Below are 22,624 nucleotides of genomic sequence, written 5' to 3' on the forward strand. Positions count from 1 at the left end.
CGGACTGCGGTTCTCCTCTCTCGCCAAACTCACAACCATTAAAGCCGAGCTGCACAGAGCTGCAGGCTTTCAGAAACACAGCGAGACAGAACAGAGAGGATGGAAAATAGTGCACTGCAAAGAGAGGCAGAGGATGGCTGACAAACGGTGATGGATTATGTGCGATGATGTGAGTTGTGTGTACGGGTATTCGAGTGTGTAACAAAAAAGCCAACCGTAACCAACCTAACCATAAATGCACCTTTCCCAGCTAGACCATTAGAGTCGTGCATTTTTTCTGAACCTAACTCCAAGTTTGTACTACAACAACTTTCACCACTGCCTTTGGTGCCCTAAATTAACTTTAGCCACTGATGTAGCTGTTGAAAAATGGGGTGTTGAAATCAGTTTACATCAAGAGACACTCCGCAAAATCCTATTTGAGTGTGGTCGTCTTTGTTTGTTTATTCACATTAATCACTTTTACAGCATTACTCATACATTTCATCCATCTTACGTCTCTATTACTGAGGAGGGCCTCAGAGAAAAAGATGGACAAAAGCTTATGAACCAGACTCAAAGCTGGGACTTCATTACTTTATGGGTAATGTAGCCTGCTGAGCCACCGGTTCACAGCCCTGATTGTCAAACCCGGTGTTCAGCGTAGGAATGCTGAGCAAACAAAAACACCACTGTTTTATTTTCACAAAGTAGCTGAAGGTCTGGCGTCTCTTTTCGCCTGCTGCTGTGCATTCCAATAAAAGTCTCCATAGATAATGAATGTTAGTAGGCCGTCCGCAGCCAAACCTTGGCTCCGATGGCGGTTATGACTGTCCACTGTGGTGTCTGCGTGTTAGTCATCTCAGGATGAATGAGTCACCAGGGAGAAACCTCAAGCACCACCCAGGTAACAGTTCAGCCACACACACACACACATTCTCACACACAGCACTGAGATGAGCGAGGTGAGGGATTGGGAGGGTGGACTCGTATTGTGTGGCATTATGCTGCCACCAAGTGGCCAGTAGAAGATGGAACAGAGCTGGCTGAACCGAGGCATGCAGCCACAGTGAACACAGCTGAGAATATCATCCAGGGGTTTACAATGAAATAACAACAATAAAAGTGAGTGACAGATCTATGTTCAAAACATATAATAAAGACCCAACTGACAGAGTGTAGGCTGGACTGCAACTGGTAAATGAGCTGTTCCACTGAAATGACTGTGCAAATGATTATTTAGGCACCTACATGCTCTCTCTACACCCTGACAGGTGTCCTCACTGATTTTGGCTGATTAGACCACTTCTCTGGACTATGTGGGCGTGTACGCCTCCTAATTTTCCAGTCTTACAATTAGTGCAGGACAACTTCTACAACCATCATTCCAAAATAGTTGGGACGATGTAATCATTTGCAAACAAACTTTTTTACTGACATCGGCTTTATGAAGAGTGCCCAAGCCCATGCAGTAAAACTGCACAACATGGTAAAAGACGTTGAATGTTCATTGTTGCATCACAATTTTTATTTTCATTGGAAAAATATATCAAAGCTACAGTGATGTAACCTTTTAATAAATAAAGAGTTAAGTGTAATGTGAAAAAATATCCTTACACAATCATGTGTTTAATGTGAATGACTTAGCCTTTCGAGGATGCCCCTTTCATGCCCAGCCATGATACTACCACCCTGTTACAAGTGAACCTGTTTACCTCTGAAATGTTCCAAACGGGTGTTTTTTGAGCATTCCACATCCTTCCCAGTCCTTTGTTGCCCTTGTCGCTCTCATCCAATCCTTGTATTTACTACAATCGATGTAGCTGATGATGCAAGACTTAAAATATATTGTCTTGTTTTTCATAAAGGATTAGCACATATCCACATTCTACTGACGTTTTATTTATGTTTTACACAGCATCCGATCTTTAACTTTTTACGCACATTCATCATAGATACATCCCCCAGCTTCTACCTGAGCATCTGCCAGAATCACAGAAAACCCTTGTGTAGGTTTACAGGACCTTTAAAATATGTTTAAAGGCAAGTTTGTCCATGGAGGCATCAAATCTGTTATCTTAACAACAGGTAGTTACTCAGACTCAGAATGATATTATCTCAAACACAAAAGCACTCCAGGAAAACACAGGACGTAACGGATATTATACAAGAGACAAGTGGAATTTAAGAGGACGTGTTCAGATAGAAAAGTGCCAAAGGGGCTGCGCTTTCTGCCAGACTCTTACTTTTTCACTTTATCAGTGCAGACAGAGCGCATTGTTTTCAATCCTCCGTGCAGTCTTTACAGCTGGTTGGCTTTTCATAATGGCAATTTGGGATTTTAGTTAAGCTTATTTACGTGTTATACAAATTCTTTGTTACAGAGGATAAGCGTGAACTAAATGTAAATGAGAAATATCCACAGTAAAGCAGAGCTCATGTGTCGACTTGGAAAGCTAAGTCTAGATTTAAGAGGGTACCAACACTGCTCCTATATATATGAGCAAATATTTTTTTTCAGAAGGGAACATGTGCAGCTAATTCAGTGGCAGTTATCCCGTACCGTAGTCTCGGCACACCAATATCACAAATTAAATCTTCTCAAAGTGGGCATATCCATCTAAGCGGAGATCAAATTAGCACTGTGTCAAGCCAGCAGGGATATATAGACACTCCAGTCCAGTGAAACTTTTCCAAAGTACTTTGGCACTTGTACTACGGTGTCAGCCGAGTTCATCAGGCTAATTAGGAGTGATTAGCCAAGCAACCACAGGGCTATTTAAAGCCAAATCGGATGTCTTTCCTCTCCTCATTATCTTTATGGAGAATGAGAAAGATGCTGTAATTACTAAACGGGGCAGACTTGGAAAAATGAGAATGAAAGAGCAGGGGTAGACATAAATAAAGACAGCGAGGATGATATCACAGGTAGGAAAACAGGCTGGAGGAGTTTCCATCACTATGCCCTCCTATGACTACATGGGGCCACACAAACAGGCTAATTACCCTCGTATTTACCGTGCTAATGCTGCTAAGGCCTTGAGGCATCCTGTTGTGACTGAGGCCACTGGAAGGCAGGTCGAAAGAGAAGTGGAGCTCTCAGACTTTATCATCTGTCACTGCTGGCCTTTTAGTGTGTACTTTATGGGGTCCGAGAGGCGGCTACTGTACAAACACAATGATAATGCTTGACAGGACCCCACCCACCCCAGACCCTTAACTGAGATTATACCAGCATGTTGTTAGCAACAACCACTTCACCTTTTAATGACTGTAATCAGAGAATTAAGTGGCTGTGCACACAGAGGCTTGGCACTACACCACCCTGCTGTTATCCAACACCAACACTAATATACACAAATCTCTATAAGACTAAAGTGTCTATGTTATTATTACAATTTTAAGTTCACAATTAAAAATGTAGCACTTATATTGTAGAAAAGCATTTATTCTCCTTATAGACGTATCTTTACGTGCACTGAATGCTTCAAGGTCCCTGAATGAGCTGTAATATACATCACTAAGGCATGACAGGAAAAAGAAGCAGTTGAAGGGTGGCATACATAACATCTAGACTTAAGAACAAGCTCTTCACCTTTTGTTCGAACACAAGCTTAAAGCTTCCTGTAATGTGAAAGGGTTTCTAATGCAGTCAATCCTGCAGAGAATAAAACACCCCAGTCTGCAAGTTAATTCAGCTCTGTGCCACTTTCAACTCATATACGGTCAGTGCCGTCTTGGTCTATAACTAACACTCCCCTATAAAACTCTATACATCTACTCCCCTCTGGAAAGCTCCCTAATGATGGATACACAGCATTTACTGACCCATTTTTCTTCCAGGTTATACCTCTACAATGCATGCAGAAGCTGTCACAACACACAAATTTAATGTCTAATATTCGTACAACCTCAGCTTTCAGTGCAATCCTGTGCATTAGCATTAGCGTTATTAACTCCTCTTACATGCTTATACGAAGTCCATCTGCACTGGCACTTAGTTTGAACTGATATGAAACTCAGCTGAGCACTCGTGTCAGTGCAACAACAAGAATGGCTGATATTTTTCCCCGTCCGACTGTTATAAAACAGCTTCAAATGGTACTTACTGATACCGGCCACTTGAGTACGCCTGTTTTCTTTAAAATCAAGATAGCTTTAACTCTATGAATCCTATGAAATTCATTTTTCATCCCTTTTATTCATCAGGTTAGCTGCATCCTTCATTTTCTAACCTCATCTCAGTACTGAAGCTAACAACAATGATGAATGCTTCATGCACCGATTTTGTCAGACTTCATCTTTTGAGGTATTCCCACTGCAGTTATTCGCGTTTCATCCAATGCGATTCACATTTCATGATTGAGGTTTAAATACCATCTGAGGATATATCAGATGGTGGCTAAGCCAATGAAAACAAACCACAAGCCTTGCGATTCATCACAAAAACAAGACATTGCATACAAAAACAGATGGGAAACAAACAACTTAACGGCTGTCAAACATAGATTGCATTTCAAACAGCACCCTTCACTAAAACACAGTATTTCTTTCTGTATTCATGGATTTGAGAATCATTGAAGATATTTTGTAAACAGGTGGCAAGGCTTGGTAGATACCACTTTTTTTAATATAAAACCAATTTCTTAACAGAAGCCTGAGTGCTGTTCATGGAAATCCTTGAATAGGTCCCTGCTGTCCCTACCTCAACTAAATACTTTCCGTCAGAAAGGCAAATGTGCTGATTTAAAAACAGATCATGTGGTAAGATAGTCCTCAGAACTCACAGTACGCAGACACTTCCAAAGCCCTCCATTAAAACCTCGCCGATGCCATTTCAATAACTGATCTCTCTATTTATGTAACATTTCTCTGGCTATCTTTCATGTGTGTGATGCGTGTGTTTATGAATGATAATGTGCGAGTACACTCTGTGCCTGTGTTCAGACAGAATTAATGATTCCAAAGAGAGACAGAGCTGAACCACAGGGAACAGAGACATATCTCTTAAACCCATCCGGACGACCAAGAGCCTTTTGATCAAAGCAACATGCTGAATATCATTTGCCTCGTTGGACAAACTGAGCACCACTGAGTCTCCTGCCAGTACAGTATAAAGAGGCCTGCATGTGTGTGGGTGTATATATATGTACATGATCTGTTTGATATTTCTATCGCGGTGTGTTCTGTGGGTTTCCAGTTAATCAGAAAATTGTTACAAACAAATACTGCTTTATGAATAAATGGAAGGAAAATTGATTCCCCTTGTTCAGTTTAATAGAGGAACGTTGTGAGTCATCTTGTAAACAGAGACTGTGTCAGACAGGAGTGCTGCAAAAAAAAAGCATTACGCAGCTACATCCATCCAATCAACAGAAATGATACGCTCTGTACTTTGATTGTGTGGTTACTCACCTCCTTAGCTTAGTACACTTGCACACTCACACATTGATACAGTGATAAAACTCATGCACGCACACTCTGTAGAGAGGTAAACAGATTTCCACTTAGTCACTGACACTTGCAAAGTCATTTAAAATAAATCCAATATGACGAACCGCATGATGTCGAGAGATTAAAACTTTTCAATATATTTGGACGGTAAAATTTGTGGCTGTGGTAGGTGAAGAATTATACGGCATGTCTCTAGCAACAGACTAGACTTTCTTTTTCTTTTCTTTTTTTAAAAAAAAAAGTGGATACTTCCTTCATGGGTTATTTGTCATTCTCTCAAAGGCTACAGGTGCGTAACGACTACATCACATCAGCACCCAAATGTCAGACCAATACTTTGGAGCAGATAAGAAAACTCTTTGTGTTTTGGTTTCTTTTATCTCTGTAGATTCATCTATGCTTCTTCTCTCCTCTGCTGACACACTCAGAGGGACTTCATGGAGCATTCAGGTGCACGTCTTAAACTCTGAAATCTACATCGCTTCTTACCTAAAAAAGGATATGTGCACTGTCAGGGACATCATGAATGTCATTAAAAAAAGTAAATCACAGCTGTCAAGCCACAAAAGTCTTTACAATAGCATAGTCGTCGGTGCTCAGGACTGAAGTCACATTCACACGGTTAGGAAGACACAACCATTTTTTGCTTGTTTCCAGATACAGCAGTCCCCTGCAAAATGCTATTAATGTTTCAGAGCAAGGTCATGTTTTTAGCTATCCTAGCTATGCACTTAAGCCCCCCCTGTCAATGCTTTGCTTTAACACAGGCAAGCTGAGCACAGGCAAGTTCAAGTATAAAGCCGCTGTCAGCTTGGTGAAGATTAAAGAAGCACTTGTAAAGTCAAAGACAGCTTCTCTTGTTCGGATTACACTGGGCAATGATTGCTATTTTAACCTAAGATGTGACAGGAAAACAGCTTTATTGTGCTGCATGCTCCAGAACTAGAGAGGTTTGACCTTGAGCGCAGAAGCTACGCGGCCCTCCGAATGTGATACTTGAGAGGGAAACTTGCTGGAGAAGAGATGATACAGTTGTGGTAGATAATTAACTTTCACAGTAATGCACAGTTTGGCAGCCGTACAAACACAAGGTAAATTCTCTCTTCCTCCTTTGACCTTTTAGTTTTCTACACGTACAATCCCATACACACTTTATACCTCTGTCTGCCCTTTCTTTACCAAGATTATAGTCTCTTTTCGTTTTCCACACAGCAATTAAACATGTAAACGCACAAACTGGGACGTGTTGGTACAGCCTCTAAACATTACCTGGTCTCAGCAAGGCAGTAAATTTAAATTGAATTTTCTGTCTTAGAGCAGATGTATATTTAACACACTGGTATACAGTTCTTCTCAACTCAGTAAGCACTGCACTGACACTAAGCCACTGTTGCTCTGCTGTGTCACTGTCAGCCTGCAGAGTAAAGGCAGGAACACACATTGGACGTCTGAAACGTTTGGGGAGACACGGACGAGTTCGGGAACAAATCTGTTGTTCGGAAACAAATCACCGCCGGACGGTGTCTGCTCAAAATCAACTTGCAAAGTCTGAGAGTGTTGGCGATCGGAGGATTGGACGCCATCGGATACTCTGGTTGTCTGCTAGCTGTTCAATGACAATTCTGATTGGCAGTGTGCTAGCGAATCAGCACGGTGTATGGGAGGGGAGGAAGTGACGATGGTAAATAAACCACTTTTCCTTCCTGCGACGTCTTCGTATAATAATTAGCCCAAGAGCAGACAATGCGACCATCAGCTCAGCCATAATGATCTTTCAAGTAATGCCAAGTATTGTATTCCACAAACGTCTTCTGTGTGCGCTTTGTTTTTCTCTGATAATCTAAGGTCTGCACTCCATTCCATCATTTCCTGTTTTCATCTTTCGGATTACTGGCACAAGACTAGTGCCACCCGATGTTAAGGAAACTTACTGCATCTCGTGCAAGCGCAGAACGTAAACACTACTGTGTAGTTGGCAGTAGTCGAGGCGGTATGTTTCAATGCAAATTTTCTGCCGATCGGGTCAGACGAGAGGCAACGGAGTGGGCGGATAAAGGCAGTTAGCTGTTGATTTGAGTCTGGGCAGTGTGTGGGCCCCTTAACACACCTCTGTGCCCAAATTTTCATTAGAGTGTTAGTGATGAGCAGCAATGAGCCGCTCTAAATGTATTCTCCTTGCGTCCTTTAAAAAACAACATGCCAACACTGCTGCTCTCGTGCAGAGAGGAGACAAAGAATTGGGAACGACAGAGAGAAGACAGGCAGCATAAATGTATTGTCTGGAAGACACAAAAAAAACAATCACTGCAGGAGGAAAAAAAAAGTCCCTTCGTTGTTCTCCCAAGTTTAAGAATGACACGTGTCCCTTATGGGAGGATAGATTGAAAGAAACACATGTAGGGAAACAAGCCTGCTTTATTCCATCTGGTTGGACAAACTGCAGTCCCCATGGAGCTGAATACAAGCGCTCACCAGATGTGAGCGAATGTAAACCGCTGGATATGATATTAAATTTTCATGACACTGACATCTTAATCAGAGGAGAAAGATCTTTATTGACTGATTTTTATGTCTAAAGAAATGTCTTATTTATCTTTATTATCATGACTGAATAAACTGAACAAACAAACTGACCTTAAATGACAACACAATTTCCTACTGTTCTACTTTGTTTATATTTGGTGGACCCTGCCACCTTTCTAGCTTGAAACAGTGATCTGTGGACCTTACTTTCCTCTGAGAACAGCTTGGAAAGGCAGCTTTATGAAAATATAAAAATATAAATAAATATAAATATTTCTGAGTTTGTATTCTTACCTCATTAATATGGTTAATATTAAGCATTTTGAATTTGAATTTAAAAAGTGCTTCTAATTCCACCTGTCGTCATATTGATTCAATCACTATTGCTAAGTGAGAAACTGCCCCTTGTGTTTACATGCAATTTTTGCAAACAGAGGCCTATTTTCCATTTTATTAACTGTTTTGGTTGTGTGAATTTATTATATTCATATCTTATTTATTTTGAATAATTCATGTTCCAATTAATGTGTGAATATTCGTATAAATTCAAATTGTATTGCTCTTATAGCATTATTATGTTATTATGTTATCGTTGTCACAAAATGTAATAAAGCGTTCCTAAAATGATGATAAAAATTGTTTGTCATAATGTCTTCGTGGACAATATATTGTCCAAACTCAGCAGTTATTGTGATAGGCCTACTTCTAATATAAAGTCTCTACAGCGCAAAGTTAAACTGTGTGTCATCTCACCCTGAAACACATGCGGCAGGTCATCAGATCCATTGCTGTCCCCATTACACCGCAGACTGTTCTGGTCAAGATACTGAACTGTGATAAAAGTCTGTACGATGAGCTTCTTTCAGGTCTTGTCAGTTCAGTGATGGATCTCCTGGTCTGACTTCAGACTTTGATCATACCCACAAAGTGCTCCAATTTTATCCAAAGACATCTGGTTGAAGGACCCGATATGAAAAGTCAAAGTCCTTTCAGGCGTTGAACGTGTGAATTCCATTTAATCCAAACGATTCTTTCAAATACCGAACATGGGATCTCAAAAATGATTCCCTCATCAGAGCAATTTATCTTCTATCCATCCACATCCAGCACTATACTATAGAGATAAACCTCTCCCACCAGACTGTCCCCCTACATACAGTATGCTGGTGTCTCATTGCACCTGTGACACCGGAGAATCAATTACAAAGCTCGGGCTGGTAATGAGGTTTCCAGTTACCTGATCCAGTGACCGAGGGACAATATAGAGGTCTTTAATCTTTAATGTACATTCACCAGGCCTGCTGTCCATGTGTGGCACCACAGCCCCGCAAAATTGTGTTCTCCTGTAAGGTCAGTGTGTTTCTTCAGTCATGAAAACAAAGAGTTAGCTTTGCATAATTTGATTGACAATAATTTAATTGCTGAAACTTTGCAGCTCGTGATTGATAACAGTCATGTGATATTAATTATATCAATTTGATACAGCACAAGTGTCTCCCCTGGTGTTCTCTCCCAGACTCTCCCTCGTCTGCACACACACACAAACACGCACACATTCACACAAAAGCAGCTTAAACTTAAAAGGGAGGGACTTTGGACTAACTGACAGCACACTACATTTGGACACACTCTGCAGCCTTTCTTACATGTCTTACATGTACCATGGACTGCATCCCTTTCATGTTAATGACAGGTGTGAGAGCAGACTTTGCAAATACATTAAAGGATACTGGATTTTTTGTGCGATGTTATTCTTTGTCTGACAACTATCCCTTAAAAGACTCTCCCTCAGGACGAAGATGAGATTTATATGGCGATGTCACTGTGTCAGATACTAGATAGCAGCAAGTGGGCCAGATAAGGCCAAACCAAGTTGTCGAAAGAATATTAAAGAAAACGGGAGGTAAAAGAGATTGCGAGTAAAAACAGACATACATGTGAAGTACAAGAACAAAGACAAAGATTGTCATGTTGTCTTCATTTGAGATTCACTGTGAATGTCTGCATGACGGGATCACACTTCAGTCTAAGCCACAGCCGAGGGTGATATTGTGCAATTCTGCGGTAACAGTGAACATACAGTTCTACCAAAATGTTTCAGAAAAGAAAAGTGTCTCTGGAGCCAAATCCATTCATCATCTTTATGAAAAAAGGAAACGAGGGATCAAACTTACAAACTTTCTCTTCAGCTTGCCCTTGCTGACGCGGGTTGGCTTTCCCTCCACTGCAGTTCCAGGGCTGTAGTCAGAGCCCATGTCCAGGTGGTCGTCCGCGGAGACGCTCTTGCGCAGGTAGGCCGCTCGTGCTCGGAAGTGGGAAAAGGGGGACTGGGAGCGAGGGTGGGCCTCGGTGCACCCGCCGGGCTCATCTTCGCCCTCCATGTCGTCCTCCAAACGCCACAGCTCCCCTGGAGGAGGAGAGTGGATGGGAGCAAGAAAAAGGACAAATGACTGGATTGGTAGGGTAAAGTCAGGAGGGGAACTGTGAAGGAAAGTGAAGATTTGAGCACTGAAGGAGATGTATCACTGTGAGACAGACCAATAACAAATGTTTGTTTTAATAGTGAAAATACTGCAGACGCACTCCATAAATTGTCAGCTGTCATCATATACGGAGGTGTTTATAAAATATTTCCTGAATGTAACCAAGCCTCCTTTAAAGGTGAAATATTTTATAGCCAAACATTATTCTCCACCTGTCTCCTTAACAACTTGATTATGATTCCATACACTCAATAAGAGTGATGGCTCATGGAAAATACTGAGGAAGGAACAAATTTGCAGCGACAGTGGTGTTATTCTCCTGTTCTGACAGGACAGCTGAGCTTCCACAGTCACACAACAGAGATGAATGTGTCCTGTCAGAACGGCACTCAGTTGCACTAATCACAGCCAACTTCCATCGCTCTGCATCTGATGTTCGTCAGACATCCTTAGACCAATAATACTGATTCATGCTCACATATAATTCAAATATGTAGCCATTATATGGGTTGATTTAAACTCGGAAAAAATCATTGTTTGTGCTCACTGAAGCAAAATATAGCCTGTAAATGCAATGCACACCAGGTCTACAGAACCACATTTTGCTGTGATGACACACACACAGACTCACAAGGTGAAAACATTACCAGCTGTTGATTTCAACAAATCAATAAATATTGTATTAAAATTTTATTCAGTATCAAAATATCTGTCAATCAATATGAGACAGATATCGGGCTTGCTTTTCTCTAAAACTGGTTCATAGATGGAAGTTAACATAGACGACTAGAATGGCACTCAGTAGAGTGCATACCTCTGCTATGGCTCAACAGTCCCCTTTATTCAATGAAGCCAATATCAAACTTGATAGCCCTGTATCCCTCTCAAGATGAAACCACCCACAATTGCTAAAGAATTTCAGTTTGCCCAATCTCACAATGTTAAAGAAAGTGAAAAAATCCTGGATTTATCCATTCATCCTGAGCTGTGACAAAGCTTCATGGGGTCTATTCTGGGCATAGACCCATCACCCTTCAAGTTTTGGGGAAATCCAATAACTAGTTTGGGTGTAATCCTGCTGACAAACCAACAAAAAACAAAGGGACATGGGTGAAAACATAACAAATGAATACATAAAGTTCTTGCCTACTTAGTTTCAGACAGCTTCGAGCACTGAAGTCTCTGAAGCTGTTCAGTTTTGTCTAACTTGTGTATTTCAAGATACATTTTAGAGCCTTAGAGCCTCCGTGTAATTACATACTTTACGAAACGACTCCAACAGCAGGTCCTTTTGCAGTGGCTGCTTTTCTCTGTGACTTTCAGAGTGTGAAATATTACAGTATCAGTTCCACTGTCTGAGCAGCAGACTAAAGGCATCTGGTTTTCAAAGCTGAGCCAAATTGTACTTCAACAAAATGAATGGGGAGAAACTGACGATGTGAGCTTTGAGACACACTTGCCACTATTATAGCATGTTACTTAAAACTGTGAATGAGGTGTATCTGGGTTATTAAACACCTAGAATTACGAAAAGAAGTTGTCTCAGCACTTCTGGAGGGATAAAGAGAGAGAGAGAGGTGGATGGAGAGAGGCAGCATCATGGTCGGTGACAGTGGTTGCTAAGCAACAAGGGGCCACGTGAGACCGTTGTCTCTCTCAATTTGATATCTGCAACAGCAGTAGGGCGAGGGGAAAACAGACAAACACACCCAGAGAGGTAAAGTCAGGATGTGAAATGGAAGTACTTGGGTTCAATAAACCAATTGCAGATGATGTCATGAAGTCCGGGATCATTAGAAGTAGTGACAGTAAAGATCGATCAGATAAGAGCATTGAAAGGTGGGGTTGGCTCAGTGCACCTCAACCAAAGTGGGTTTAAGTGAGGACATCACAATCTCAGGAGGGAGAGGGGAAAAGACAGTGTCCAGCAGAGAGAATGGTTCTGTTCTTCTGTCTGTTTCCTTTCTCTAGCTGTTATTCATTAACCTGAACCACTGCAAGCGGTTTCGACGATGAGTGTTGAGGAAGGAAGGGACCCAATTAAGTGCTTGATATTAACTGCATCTTAACAAAGGGCTAATTTGGACTTTTTGGATTTGGATTTTTGGCACTTGCGCTTCAGGAGCAAAAGATAAAATAAAAAAACTTTTCTAAACAGGCTTTTTAAGACAAACTGATTCCCACTTGGTGTTCTGGAATGGAAGATTTAACGTTTATTTGTGGTCTAAACTAGGGATGCACCGATCCGACTTTTGCAGTCCCGATACCGATGCCTGGGCTTTGTGCGATACCTGTTACTGATCCAATACTAGGGATGTAACGATTACCGGTATCACGGTGAACCATGGTAAAATTCCCAACGGTGAAGGTTACCGTTTAAGTTTTAATTACCATGGTAACCGCCAAATTGGGCAGCAACACCTCCAATTTACTTACTTTAACTTTACGACCATCACCCGCAACTGTTCAGCGAATGCAAGGTAAGCTAACCTTAAGCTCGGTTGCATGATGTTTGTGCATGTCGAGTTTTCTCTGTCTAATTTGCTGTTGTCACTTATGTAAACTGACCAGACAGTGATATAACGGAACGAAGTTGATCCGTGATTTGGCACGTGAACCGCTTATTAATAGTAGATTTCACTTTTTCAAGTCGACCTAATAATTCCCCAAATATTGATGCAGAGCTGCAGTGAGTAGGATTTGACACAAACACGTACTGGGTGGACTGAGTTAGTGAACACAAACTGACTGAGATGACTGACTTTCATCTCAGCTCCGTTCACTGGAGCAGCGTCTACCTGTGGCTCAGCAACCATCTGACCAATCAGACTGACCGAGTCCACTGACAACAGACGAGCAGGCAGACAGAGAGACAGACAGCCAATATATAAGTAATATCAGAAATATACAATACTTGTGGATTATTTGTAGAATAGACTATATATAAAGAATAATATACAATGGTGAATATAACAAGTGTCTAGATAGAGATAAGAGCCAAAATAGAGTATTCATAATTCATTTAACAACTATAATCCTTTTTGTTTTGAACTAAAAAAATTATCCAACCTGTTCCTCACAAAAGTCATGTGATCTAAATTGTGAGTTTTGTGATCTGTTGGTTGCACCCTTAATATTAAGTAACAGTAACAGTAATCAATAATGACATTTTCATTCATTTTTTTCACAGAGAGGGTCTGCTGGCCAATCGAGTGCTAATGCCACTACAAGTCATTCTACCTCTGTAACGCAGACATTAAAGGACATGTTTCAAAAACAGGCTGCCTCATCACAAAAAGCCAATGACCTATTTTGCACAGTTTTGATACATTCTTTTATAATTATTTAATGTTGATTTTGCAGTGTTTTGTTAAGGTTTTGGATTTGGACAATTTCAATATATAATAAATATATTCAAATATAAATCTTGATGAAATTATTTCAATTTATCAGTGTTATACCGTAGTATACCGATAACCGTGATAGTTTTGGTCACTATTACAGCGGTGTGAAATTTTCATACCGTTACATCCCTATCCAATACTGTTGTTCAATCAATAATAAAGTGTATACCGGTCTCGGAAAAATACTTGCGTGATGGAAGAGAGTACCTTGGCTCTAAGTATTCCAGTAGGCGACGGAAGCCCTCATCTTCAACAACTGACATTGGTTGAGCATCTAAAAAAATGAATTCTAAAACTTTCTGTGTTATTGCCAATGCATTCAAGCTTTCTGTAGGAAACTTTTCGCGTCGTTGAAGTGCATCTACCAAAGTTAGTTGCTGGGCTGTACTGTCTCCAGCTCCAGATTTATTAAGTTGGTAGTATGGTACTTTGCAGTATTACCACCACCCCTCGAAACATTTACTTTGCAGACGCTGCAAACAGCCGTCAAACTAGTTGGCATGGCAAGCGTGAAATATCTCCACACAGCCGACTCCTTGGCTCACTCCATGTTGCAGTTAACGGTTAACTCAAGTCTTCTAGCATGCGACACACGTGCTGCTAACGAATGATGTAGGACGTGCTACGACAGAGGAAAAAAAAAAAACTGGATCGGCCTGTGGATTGGTAAATTTTTCCGATCCCCGATACAGCTATTTTGTTAATATCGGGGCCGATATCCGATCTTAATATCGGATCAGTGCACCCCTAGTCTAAACTCAGTTTAGGGTTGCATGGTGGCTCTGAGGTAACCATAAATAGAAGGTTCTGAGTCGTTGTTTTATGACACGGTGAAAACTTTGTGCTTGTTTGAGTTATTTCGAAGTCGGCACCTCCTGTGTTGCCGTCTGTGAATCCAGTGGGACTTTGGTTTACTTCAAGTGGAAGAACTTATTTTAATAAGCTCCACTTCTCTGATGTTTGCCGTTTCTTTTCTGTCTTTGTAGAGTTGCACATTTTTTCTCTCTTAAAAGCTACATAGAGGACAGAGTGTGGTTTTCGGGGAGGGTGTCTGTGTGCCTCCTGTGCGAGCTTCTCTTGTATTAAACATCACAAATAAGGATGAAAATAATAACACAGCATTTTCCCTTATTCCACTTGAAATGTGACAATTCCCATTCATCTGGCGGCGACGGGAACTCTGATAAAGTCGAGTTGATAGACATCAATCAGCCGTGACAGACCACTGTTGACTGTGAGTGACTCGTCAGTGCATGTGAATGAGGAGAAGGGTGTGTAAGGATGTTTATCCTAAGCGGTGTCATGCTCTGACTCTACAGCTGATGGATGCTGGCTCGCTGAGGGTTGCAGAGTCTGTCCGTGTCTGTCTCGGATGTGGTGTTAGAGAGTTGGAGAGAAGATTATTTTACAAATGACCCACTTTGGAGACTTGCGAGGGCTACGAGGAAGCAGACTCTGATGTTTAATTATCCGCTGAGAAATTATGAATGTATTAAAACATAGTGTATGTAGGTCACTTTCTAAACTGCTTAAAAGCAAGCCCAAGGTTTCACATCTTTAGGTAATGTTCAGATGAATATTTGACAAATTCTCATCCCTATTTTGTCTGATTTTATTCACAACATAATGTGTGTTCATTCATGAATTCAATCCAACTGTATTCATGGTGATTATTCTCTTATTACCCTGTTTTTCTCACATTGGGGACTCTAGAGATTTAATAGAAAAGCTCCTTTTTGATTTGTATGGATCAAAGTGTTACACCAAGGCCTACTGTAGGGTTTCCTTTTACATAAAATCATCCTCACCGATAACTGTTTTCATCCTTTAAAGAAACACCTCACCCATCCAAGAGATGAAAGCTATCTCTGTCGGCAGGTTACAGCTTCAGGATGCAAGGATTCACCGTGACAGCTTCCCTTCTCAGGTGAGGGAACGGTGTTTACTTTATAGCTAGCTGCTGCACGCTCTCCATCGGGTGAAGCAAATATCAAAGGAGGAAAGCATTTGTGGAATTATGAAGGGAAAAGGAAACAGGACACATTTGACACATCTTACAAGACATTACGTTTTCCAGCCTGACACTCTTCTCCGATCAGTAGTTCAAGAGGCGCACGCACTATGAATTTAAAGGTCAGAGGAACAGCAGATTGTCGACCAGAAACAAAGTACAACAAACAGTGCTGCTAGGGGCAATTTCAAATTCCAACTGTGAAGATATGAGTGACTATTGTTAAATGAATACTGAATGATCTGCTTTGTGTTTCCAACAACAAAAGTCTGAAAGAAACAGTCACTTCAGAATGAAAAGAAGTGCCTCGCCATCATTGTGTGCCAAAGCGCATTTGGGGAGAATTTACTCCGGCTTTGTCAAAATCGGATTAGCGATTTGCCAGAGATATTAAGTGAACAAAGAAACAAATAGACAAACAGAGGAGATGAAAGAATCACACAAATGCAGTCGATTCAGCAAAGTCGCCTGCTGCTGCTTCGGTAAACACGCATTCCCCGAGCATCGCGATTCTCTCTAGAATGATTATGTCTCGATGCAGATACGTTAATAATCGGAATTTCAAAACTATTAGTTCACCCGCTGCAACATTCAGTTCGCCTGCTGCAGAGCGCTACAGAAAGCACCTGCTGATTCTCTGCTGTACACGCATGCGCACCGAACGCACATGTGGGAGTTGTTTATGTTTGAGTGGTGACAAAATGGCTGCAATGGCTAGCACCAAGCCTATAAGACCAGCAGCGACTTCTTTGAAAGCTACTGTATGGCAGCGTTTTGAGTTCCATGAAGTCGAGGGGAGAATTGACAAGACCTACACAGTTTGTAAGGTGTGTGGAGCTCAACTTAAATACTTCGGCAACAAAACTAATTTGAGAAACCACCTTGGGAGTTGGGAGAGAAGCAGTGACTTGTTGCAGATGCTAGCCAGAGAACGATCGAGAAGGCGTTGGCAAAGCTTCAACTGAACTCTGAGAGAGCGAAGCGGACCAAATCCATTGCAAGTTTTATTGCATTGGACTTAAGACCGTTGTGGAGAACGTGGGTTTTCGGACGATGGTGTTCACTCTAGAGCCAAGATACAAAATACCATCTCGGCGTTACTTCACTGACACAACCATACCGACGCTCTACAGTGAAACTAAAACAGAAGTTTTGGACACTTTGATGTTTTAGTATGAGAGCTGATACATAGGTCCATAATGTGTTGAAATGCAAGCCGCACTGATTATTGCATTGAAAGCTTTTTCTATTTTTACATAGGCTACAGTATACTGTTTTTCTCTCAGGGATATGCTCATTGCCTGTAACAGGAGGATACTGCGTTCATAGAAAGTCATATCTATTTGTGACAAAGAAAAGCCTTTTCTTTAATAAAATATTAGAGAAGGTAATTAATCTGTTGATTTTTTTAAAGTAGGAAGTGATTAGCAATCTCAGACTTAATCATTATTGTTATTTTTTTAAATCATTCATGGAAATGTACACAAAAAAACTGTTGCATTGAGATGCATCTAGAATTAGTTTAGGATTGAACTGTTGACTTCAAAATCGGAATTGAATCGAATTGTGAGGTGCCGAGAGATTCCCACCCCAACAGAGCACTGAGAACTAAACAAATCCTGTAGCTGCTTAAGCTGTCGGCCTCGTTTTTATCTTTACCTGCAGGTGGAAGCGTGCAGGCCTTCAGCTGGCCAGTGGCATCTAGCGGGTTCTTCCTGTGAGGAGGACTTCCACCAATGAGATCAGAGTGGTGGACCCTGGAGACCGTGGGAGACTGGGGGATGCTGGGGAGAGTACGGGACTTAGCCAGTAGGGGTCTCTGCAGCTTCCTTTCCAGTGACCTGGTTGGACAGCATAGATAAGGTCAATTTCCACTGTTAAATGCATATTACGAAAGCATGTTATTGATTGTACAACGGCCAATTTTGGATACAGTTATTTTGCATAAGGATGAGGACTGAAGACTTTTAAAGGTCCCACATTATGCTGATTTTCAGATTTCATTTTTCGTTTATCTTGGGTGGCTACTAGAAATGTTACAGATCAAGACCACATTATTTATCCCATACAGTTCAATGCTGCAGCACCTCTATTCACCCTCTGCCTAAATGCTTAAATTAGATTTGTGTCTCTTCAAGAAGCCCCCCAAAAAGCCCAGTCTGTTTGATTGGTTAGCTCTCACAGTCCTGAGCAGGGACCAGCCATGGCCGTGCTGGAGACCTGGCTGAGGGCAGCTGGTGACTAGTTGTGACATCACAACCTTACAGATGTCCTTGGGATGTGATATAACATTATCAGGTTGCTTTTCCTGCACATGCATTACATGATATCAAATTGCAAATCTTATGTGATTGGCTGAAATGGATGGAGCTATCTGATTGTCTATAGGATCATTGGTTCTTGATTTTAAAATGTAACAACAAATACTTACAAATACATGTATTTATGGATTTCTACTACACTTACTTCAAACTAAACACTTGTGAGTGCATCAGAAGTACATTTGTGAACCTTTCTTATTTGCAGATTTTAAAAATATTTCTGTACAACAATAAATATATTTGTGTGGATTGAAAAACACTTTTGCTTTATACATAAATGTATACATAAATCGGTTAATACATCTATGCATCATTCTGTGTGCACTGATTGAGACCGCGCTGACTCTATACACACATGGACACGCACTGCTTCACACACACAAACAGCTTGCAGTTAATGAGCAACAAGAGAGCAGCTGTCCTGATCAATAGTGAAATGACTTCCACCTCAGCATAATCTAGCTGAAGGCCATTAAGAACACAACCAATTTAAATTGTTTTGTGTTTTTTTCACAGCAGTTGATAACACACACTCTCCAGTGGGACACAAATCAATAGCCACAATCACAAGATCAGCTTAATAGCAAATGGATGACAAGTCACAACACACTCAAACAATCTGCACATAGCGATGATGGGACGTAACGTTCATGTTTAAATAGCTATCTTATTCTTTTTGGTGGCTTTAATGAATTTGACAATCCCTGTTTATGTCCACGCAGACGAAAATATATTGTTCAAGCCGTTCAGGCAAGTAGCTGACAGAAAAGACAATTTATAGGATTACATTACATTTCCACAGATGTGATTAATATGACATAATCCCCCACCGAAGCTGGCACTGATCAGCCTGATGTGATCAAATTCTGTGAAACATGGCCAGCATTCCACAGAATTGGAAGATGTCTGAACTCCAGACTATTGCGTGACAAGTTTTGGGTACAAAGCACATGATCCCCTGCTGGAAATCTGTCTCGGAATTGTATGTTTTCAGTGAGTTGGGTTTAAGCCTGCGATTTACTCCAGAAAAATAAATGTAGTGGGCTGATATGAGGAGATGTAACAGTCTCATTCTAATTTTGACAAAAGCATCGGTGGCAGCTCAGGCTGAATTTTTCACTTGCTCTCTTTACGTGCTACAGCTTTTGTTCTGTCACACGCCACATATTCCTGTGCGCTTCATCAGCCTCTGTCACCTCAGCATCAACCTTTGTTTTCCAAAATTCACTCAATGACTTTGTTTGGCCCAGGGACAGATGAGAGGATATACATCTCATATAATTATGTCAAGTAAATATATAGTTTGAGTGAGGAGATAATCAGCTCAGCACAAAGACTGGATACAGAGGTCAAGAGCATCGCACAAAGTTGTCGTTTTACGGGAAATAATGTGCTGCACTATTTCTTAGGTTTCTGGGAAGATTTCAATGTCCTGGACGAATGGGAGGTTATCAGCAAAGGCCAACTGCAAAAAAGCTGTTATTTTGTCACAAAAAGCGCTTACCAGTAGATTTCCTTTCCCAGCAGGGTTTCCTATACATTCATTTATTTGCGGTGGCGGGCACATATTGATTTTCTATTTTTGGAGCTGCGCTCTCTTTCTCTCTCTCTCTGTCTCTCTCTCTCTCTTTCTCTGTCTGTCTCTGGATCTATCAGCAGCTGCTACAGTGTAATTGCCAACTCTTTTTACCATTTCCTACTTTTATTTTTTTGTCTGAGAGAACGACCACATTCCTTAATGATTGACTATCGGAAAATCTGCCCTCGCCGTAAACATCCTGTATCTGTACCTGCTCTGCAGAGAAACAGAGACAGAAAGAAAGATGGTATCAGCGCAGGTATTACACCCCTCCTGATTGTGATGCAGCCTCTCCTGCTTAATGTAGGCCAACTTATGCCAACGTTTTGCATAAGCAGAGGTGGAAAAAGAACTGAAGGGAGATGCAAGGTGAGCTGATTTAAGTAGTTTGGGAGTAAACACAAAGCAAGGTGGAGGATAAAGTAGAATTAAGATAAAGGAATAAGTAATAATCATCTCAGCGAGAACGGAAGATCTTTAGAATGGAAGCTTTAAATATTTGCTTAATATCGAGCTGAAAAACAATTCTGTATGTTATCAAAGACTGCTGATACCATACATCAACAACCCAAAGTGTTGGTATTTAAAGACCTAGGAACGTCAGCTATCTTTCTCCAGAGTAACTTAATGAACCTTTATTACATTTTCATGATGATTTTTTAAAGTTGTTTAATGCTGTTGGGCTGCGGATGTCTTTGTGAGGGACTTTGGTTGAAATCAAGTGCATCATCTCAGCGCCTCTCTGTGCTCTGCTAACAGAAGGCAACAGTAGCTGACGTAAGTTCAGAAATGGAATCTGCTAAAAGCATGACATCATATCTAATCAATTAAATGCTTGACTTTACAATAAAAGAATATTAATCATTAATGATTTAATGGGGATTTCTTTCAGTTGTAAATTCAGCGGTTAGCGTCGGTCAGCATATTTAAACTGTGGAGTGAAACTCTAAATGCGTTTGAGTGAAATACTTCAGCTCTCTTTCAACTCCCCTGGATGTCTGGCTCACGATGTATTTTCAGGCTTCGGGCTACTTATCACCGGGGAGCTATCAGGTAAACTGACAGCCAGCTCGAAGTCAGCACATCCGCAGGCTTGAGAAGTAAAGCACTGACATACAGTATGCCTGCTGTCAGCTAGTAAACTACTCCCCTGATAGATGAGGTGGGTGTTGCAGTTGTGAATATTTGACCTGGGATCACCGAATCCCTGAATGAGATTCAAAGCTGAGACGTGGAGAACTCGGGCTGCGTCTGATGATGAATAATGCTTTTGTATAGCTGAGGAAGACCTGACAGTAAACATGCAGGGGTACTGTAGCACACACATACAAACACTTTGATGGTAACACAAACAGGCAGGTCTCTCACTCCTCAGCAATCCATACTGACTTGCACGACAAAGCATTCGCCTGAAGCCAACAAACAAGGATACACACACAGTTGGCCGGAGATGAAATAACTCAGGGTCCATCGGCAAACACATGTGCACACACACACACACACACACACACACACACACGCATGCACGGACTCAGTTGGTGGCCTCCCACCAACACATCATGATGATAACACACTGGGCTGAACAGTCGGCCCAGGCCGCTCTGACAATTTGGGCCTCACTCATCCCACAAACCTGTTGCTTAGCGACTCTGTCTACGAAAACAGAGAGGAGAGGAGAGGAGAGGAGAGGAGAGGAGAGGAGAGGGGAGGAGAGGGGAGGGGAGGGGAGGGGAGGAGAGGAGGACTAATTTCTTCCGAGCAGCAATCCTCACTTGCACAAAAACAATGTCTTGCCCTGAGTTGTAAGCATCAAGTGAACGACATGTGTTCTGTTGCCAAATTTATTATCTCGGGTGTTGCAGTCAAGGGAGACAACTCACTTTCTTTGGTAGAGTCTGTGTCTGCAAAAACATTATTTGTGAGACAATAAAAAGTAATTTGTCTACAAAATAAGAAAGACGGACAATGGGGTACTGAGGAGTGGAAAGAGTAGAGACATAGACAAAGAATTATAGAATGATGGCGTGACTTTGCTGAAACCTTCTCTTCTCTTTCTCACTGCTGGCTACAACACTCTTTGCTCCCACTTCCACCAGAGCAGGTTTCAGCACAGCAATTTGTATCAGTGACCTATTTTTATGCTAAAAGTAGCACACGCAACTCCTTCACTGTGAAACTTCAGAAGTATTTGCCCAACGCTATTGCTATAAAAACTTCTGTGAACAATCGAATAGAGTGGGTGCATGGTGAGTTTACACCCTCAACCTTCAGTCAAGCTGACCTGTTACGAGAGGCTGAATGGATGCCCTATGATGGTGAATGGCGCTGGTGTTGAATGTAATTGTAGTAAGAGCTATCCATGGTGCTGAATCGACTTGGAACACACACACACACACACACGTACATGCGAATCCTCATGACACTGTCTGGATTTAACACAGCCTGACACAATCCAGACTAAAGAGACATGTATATCTTTTTTTTTACTTTTTCTAAATCCACTCTTAAACATTCACCTACTGCTGCATCAGCATTACTGAATGATCCATTCATTAATGCAATGCTCTTCTGAAGCCAGCACACGGTTAGTCATTCATGAGCCAATCGTGCTGGTTGGTACTGAGCCATTCATTAAAATTCTTATTCAGTAATATCGTATTCTCACTGTGTTTGAATGTGTGTTTTCAGTTTGAGGCGGTGTGTTTTAATTCTTCTCTTTTTTGCGTCTGTTCTTATCTCCTTTACTTCTTTTTTTTCCTTCCTTCAGCTAGTTTCTAGCCACTTCCTTGCATTTAATTTGTATACATTTCATTCACTATCATTTTTCCCACACTCTGCCCTTCTTCTTCACTAACATGGATATTCAGAAA

At 41.2% G+C, this 22,624-nt stretch overlaps 1 protein-coding gene across 3 annotated transcripts in view; it reads right to left on the reverse strand.

Moving 5' to 3' along the window:
• ankfn1b (ankyrin repeat and fibronectin type III domain containing 1b) overlaps positions 1-22,624 on the reverse strand; it is a 141,970-nt gene that overhangs the window by 93,228 nt on the left and 26,118 nt on the right. For all 3 annotated transcript variants that reach the window (XM_030400130.1, XM_030400132.1, XM_030400131.1), the window contains 2 exons: positions 17,514-17,695; positions 10,131-10,363 (listed from right to left, as the gene is read on the reverse strand). In XM_030400130.1, the coding sequence (XP_030255990.1) occupies positions 10,131-10,363; positions 17,514-17,695 (415 nt within the window). The remainder of the gene's footprint in view (positions 1-10,130; positions 10,364-17,513; positions 17,696-22,624) is intronic.

Source organism: Sparus aurata, chromosome 20, assembly GCF_900880675.1.
Source record: "Sparus aurata chromosome 20, fSpaAur1.1, whole genome shotgun sequence".
NCBI classification, from domain to species: domain Eukaryota; kingdom Metazoa; phylum Chordata; class Actinopteri; order Spariformes; family Sparidae; genus Sparus; species Sparus aurata.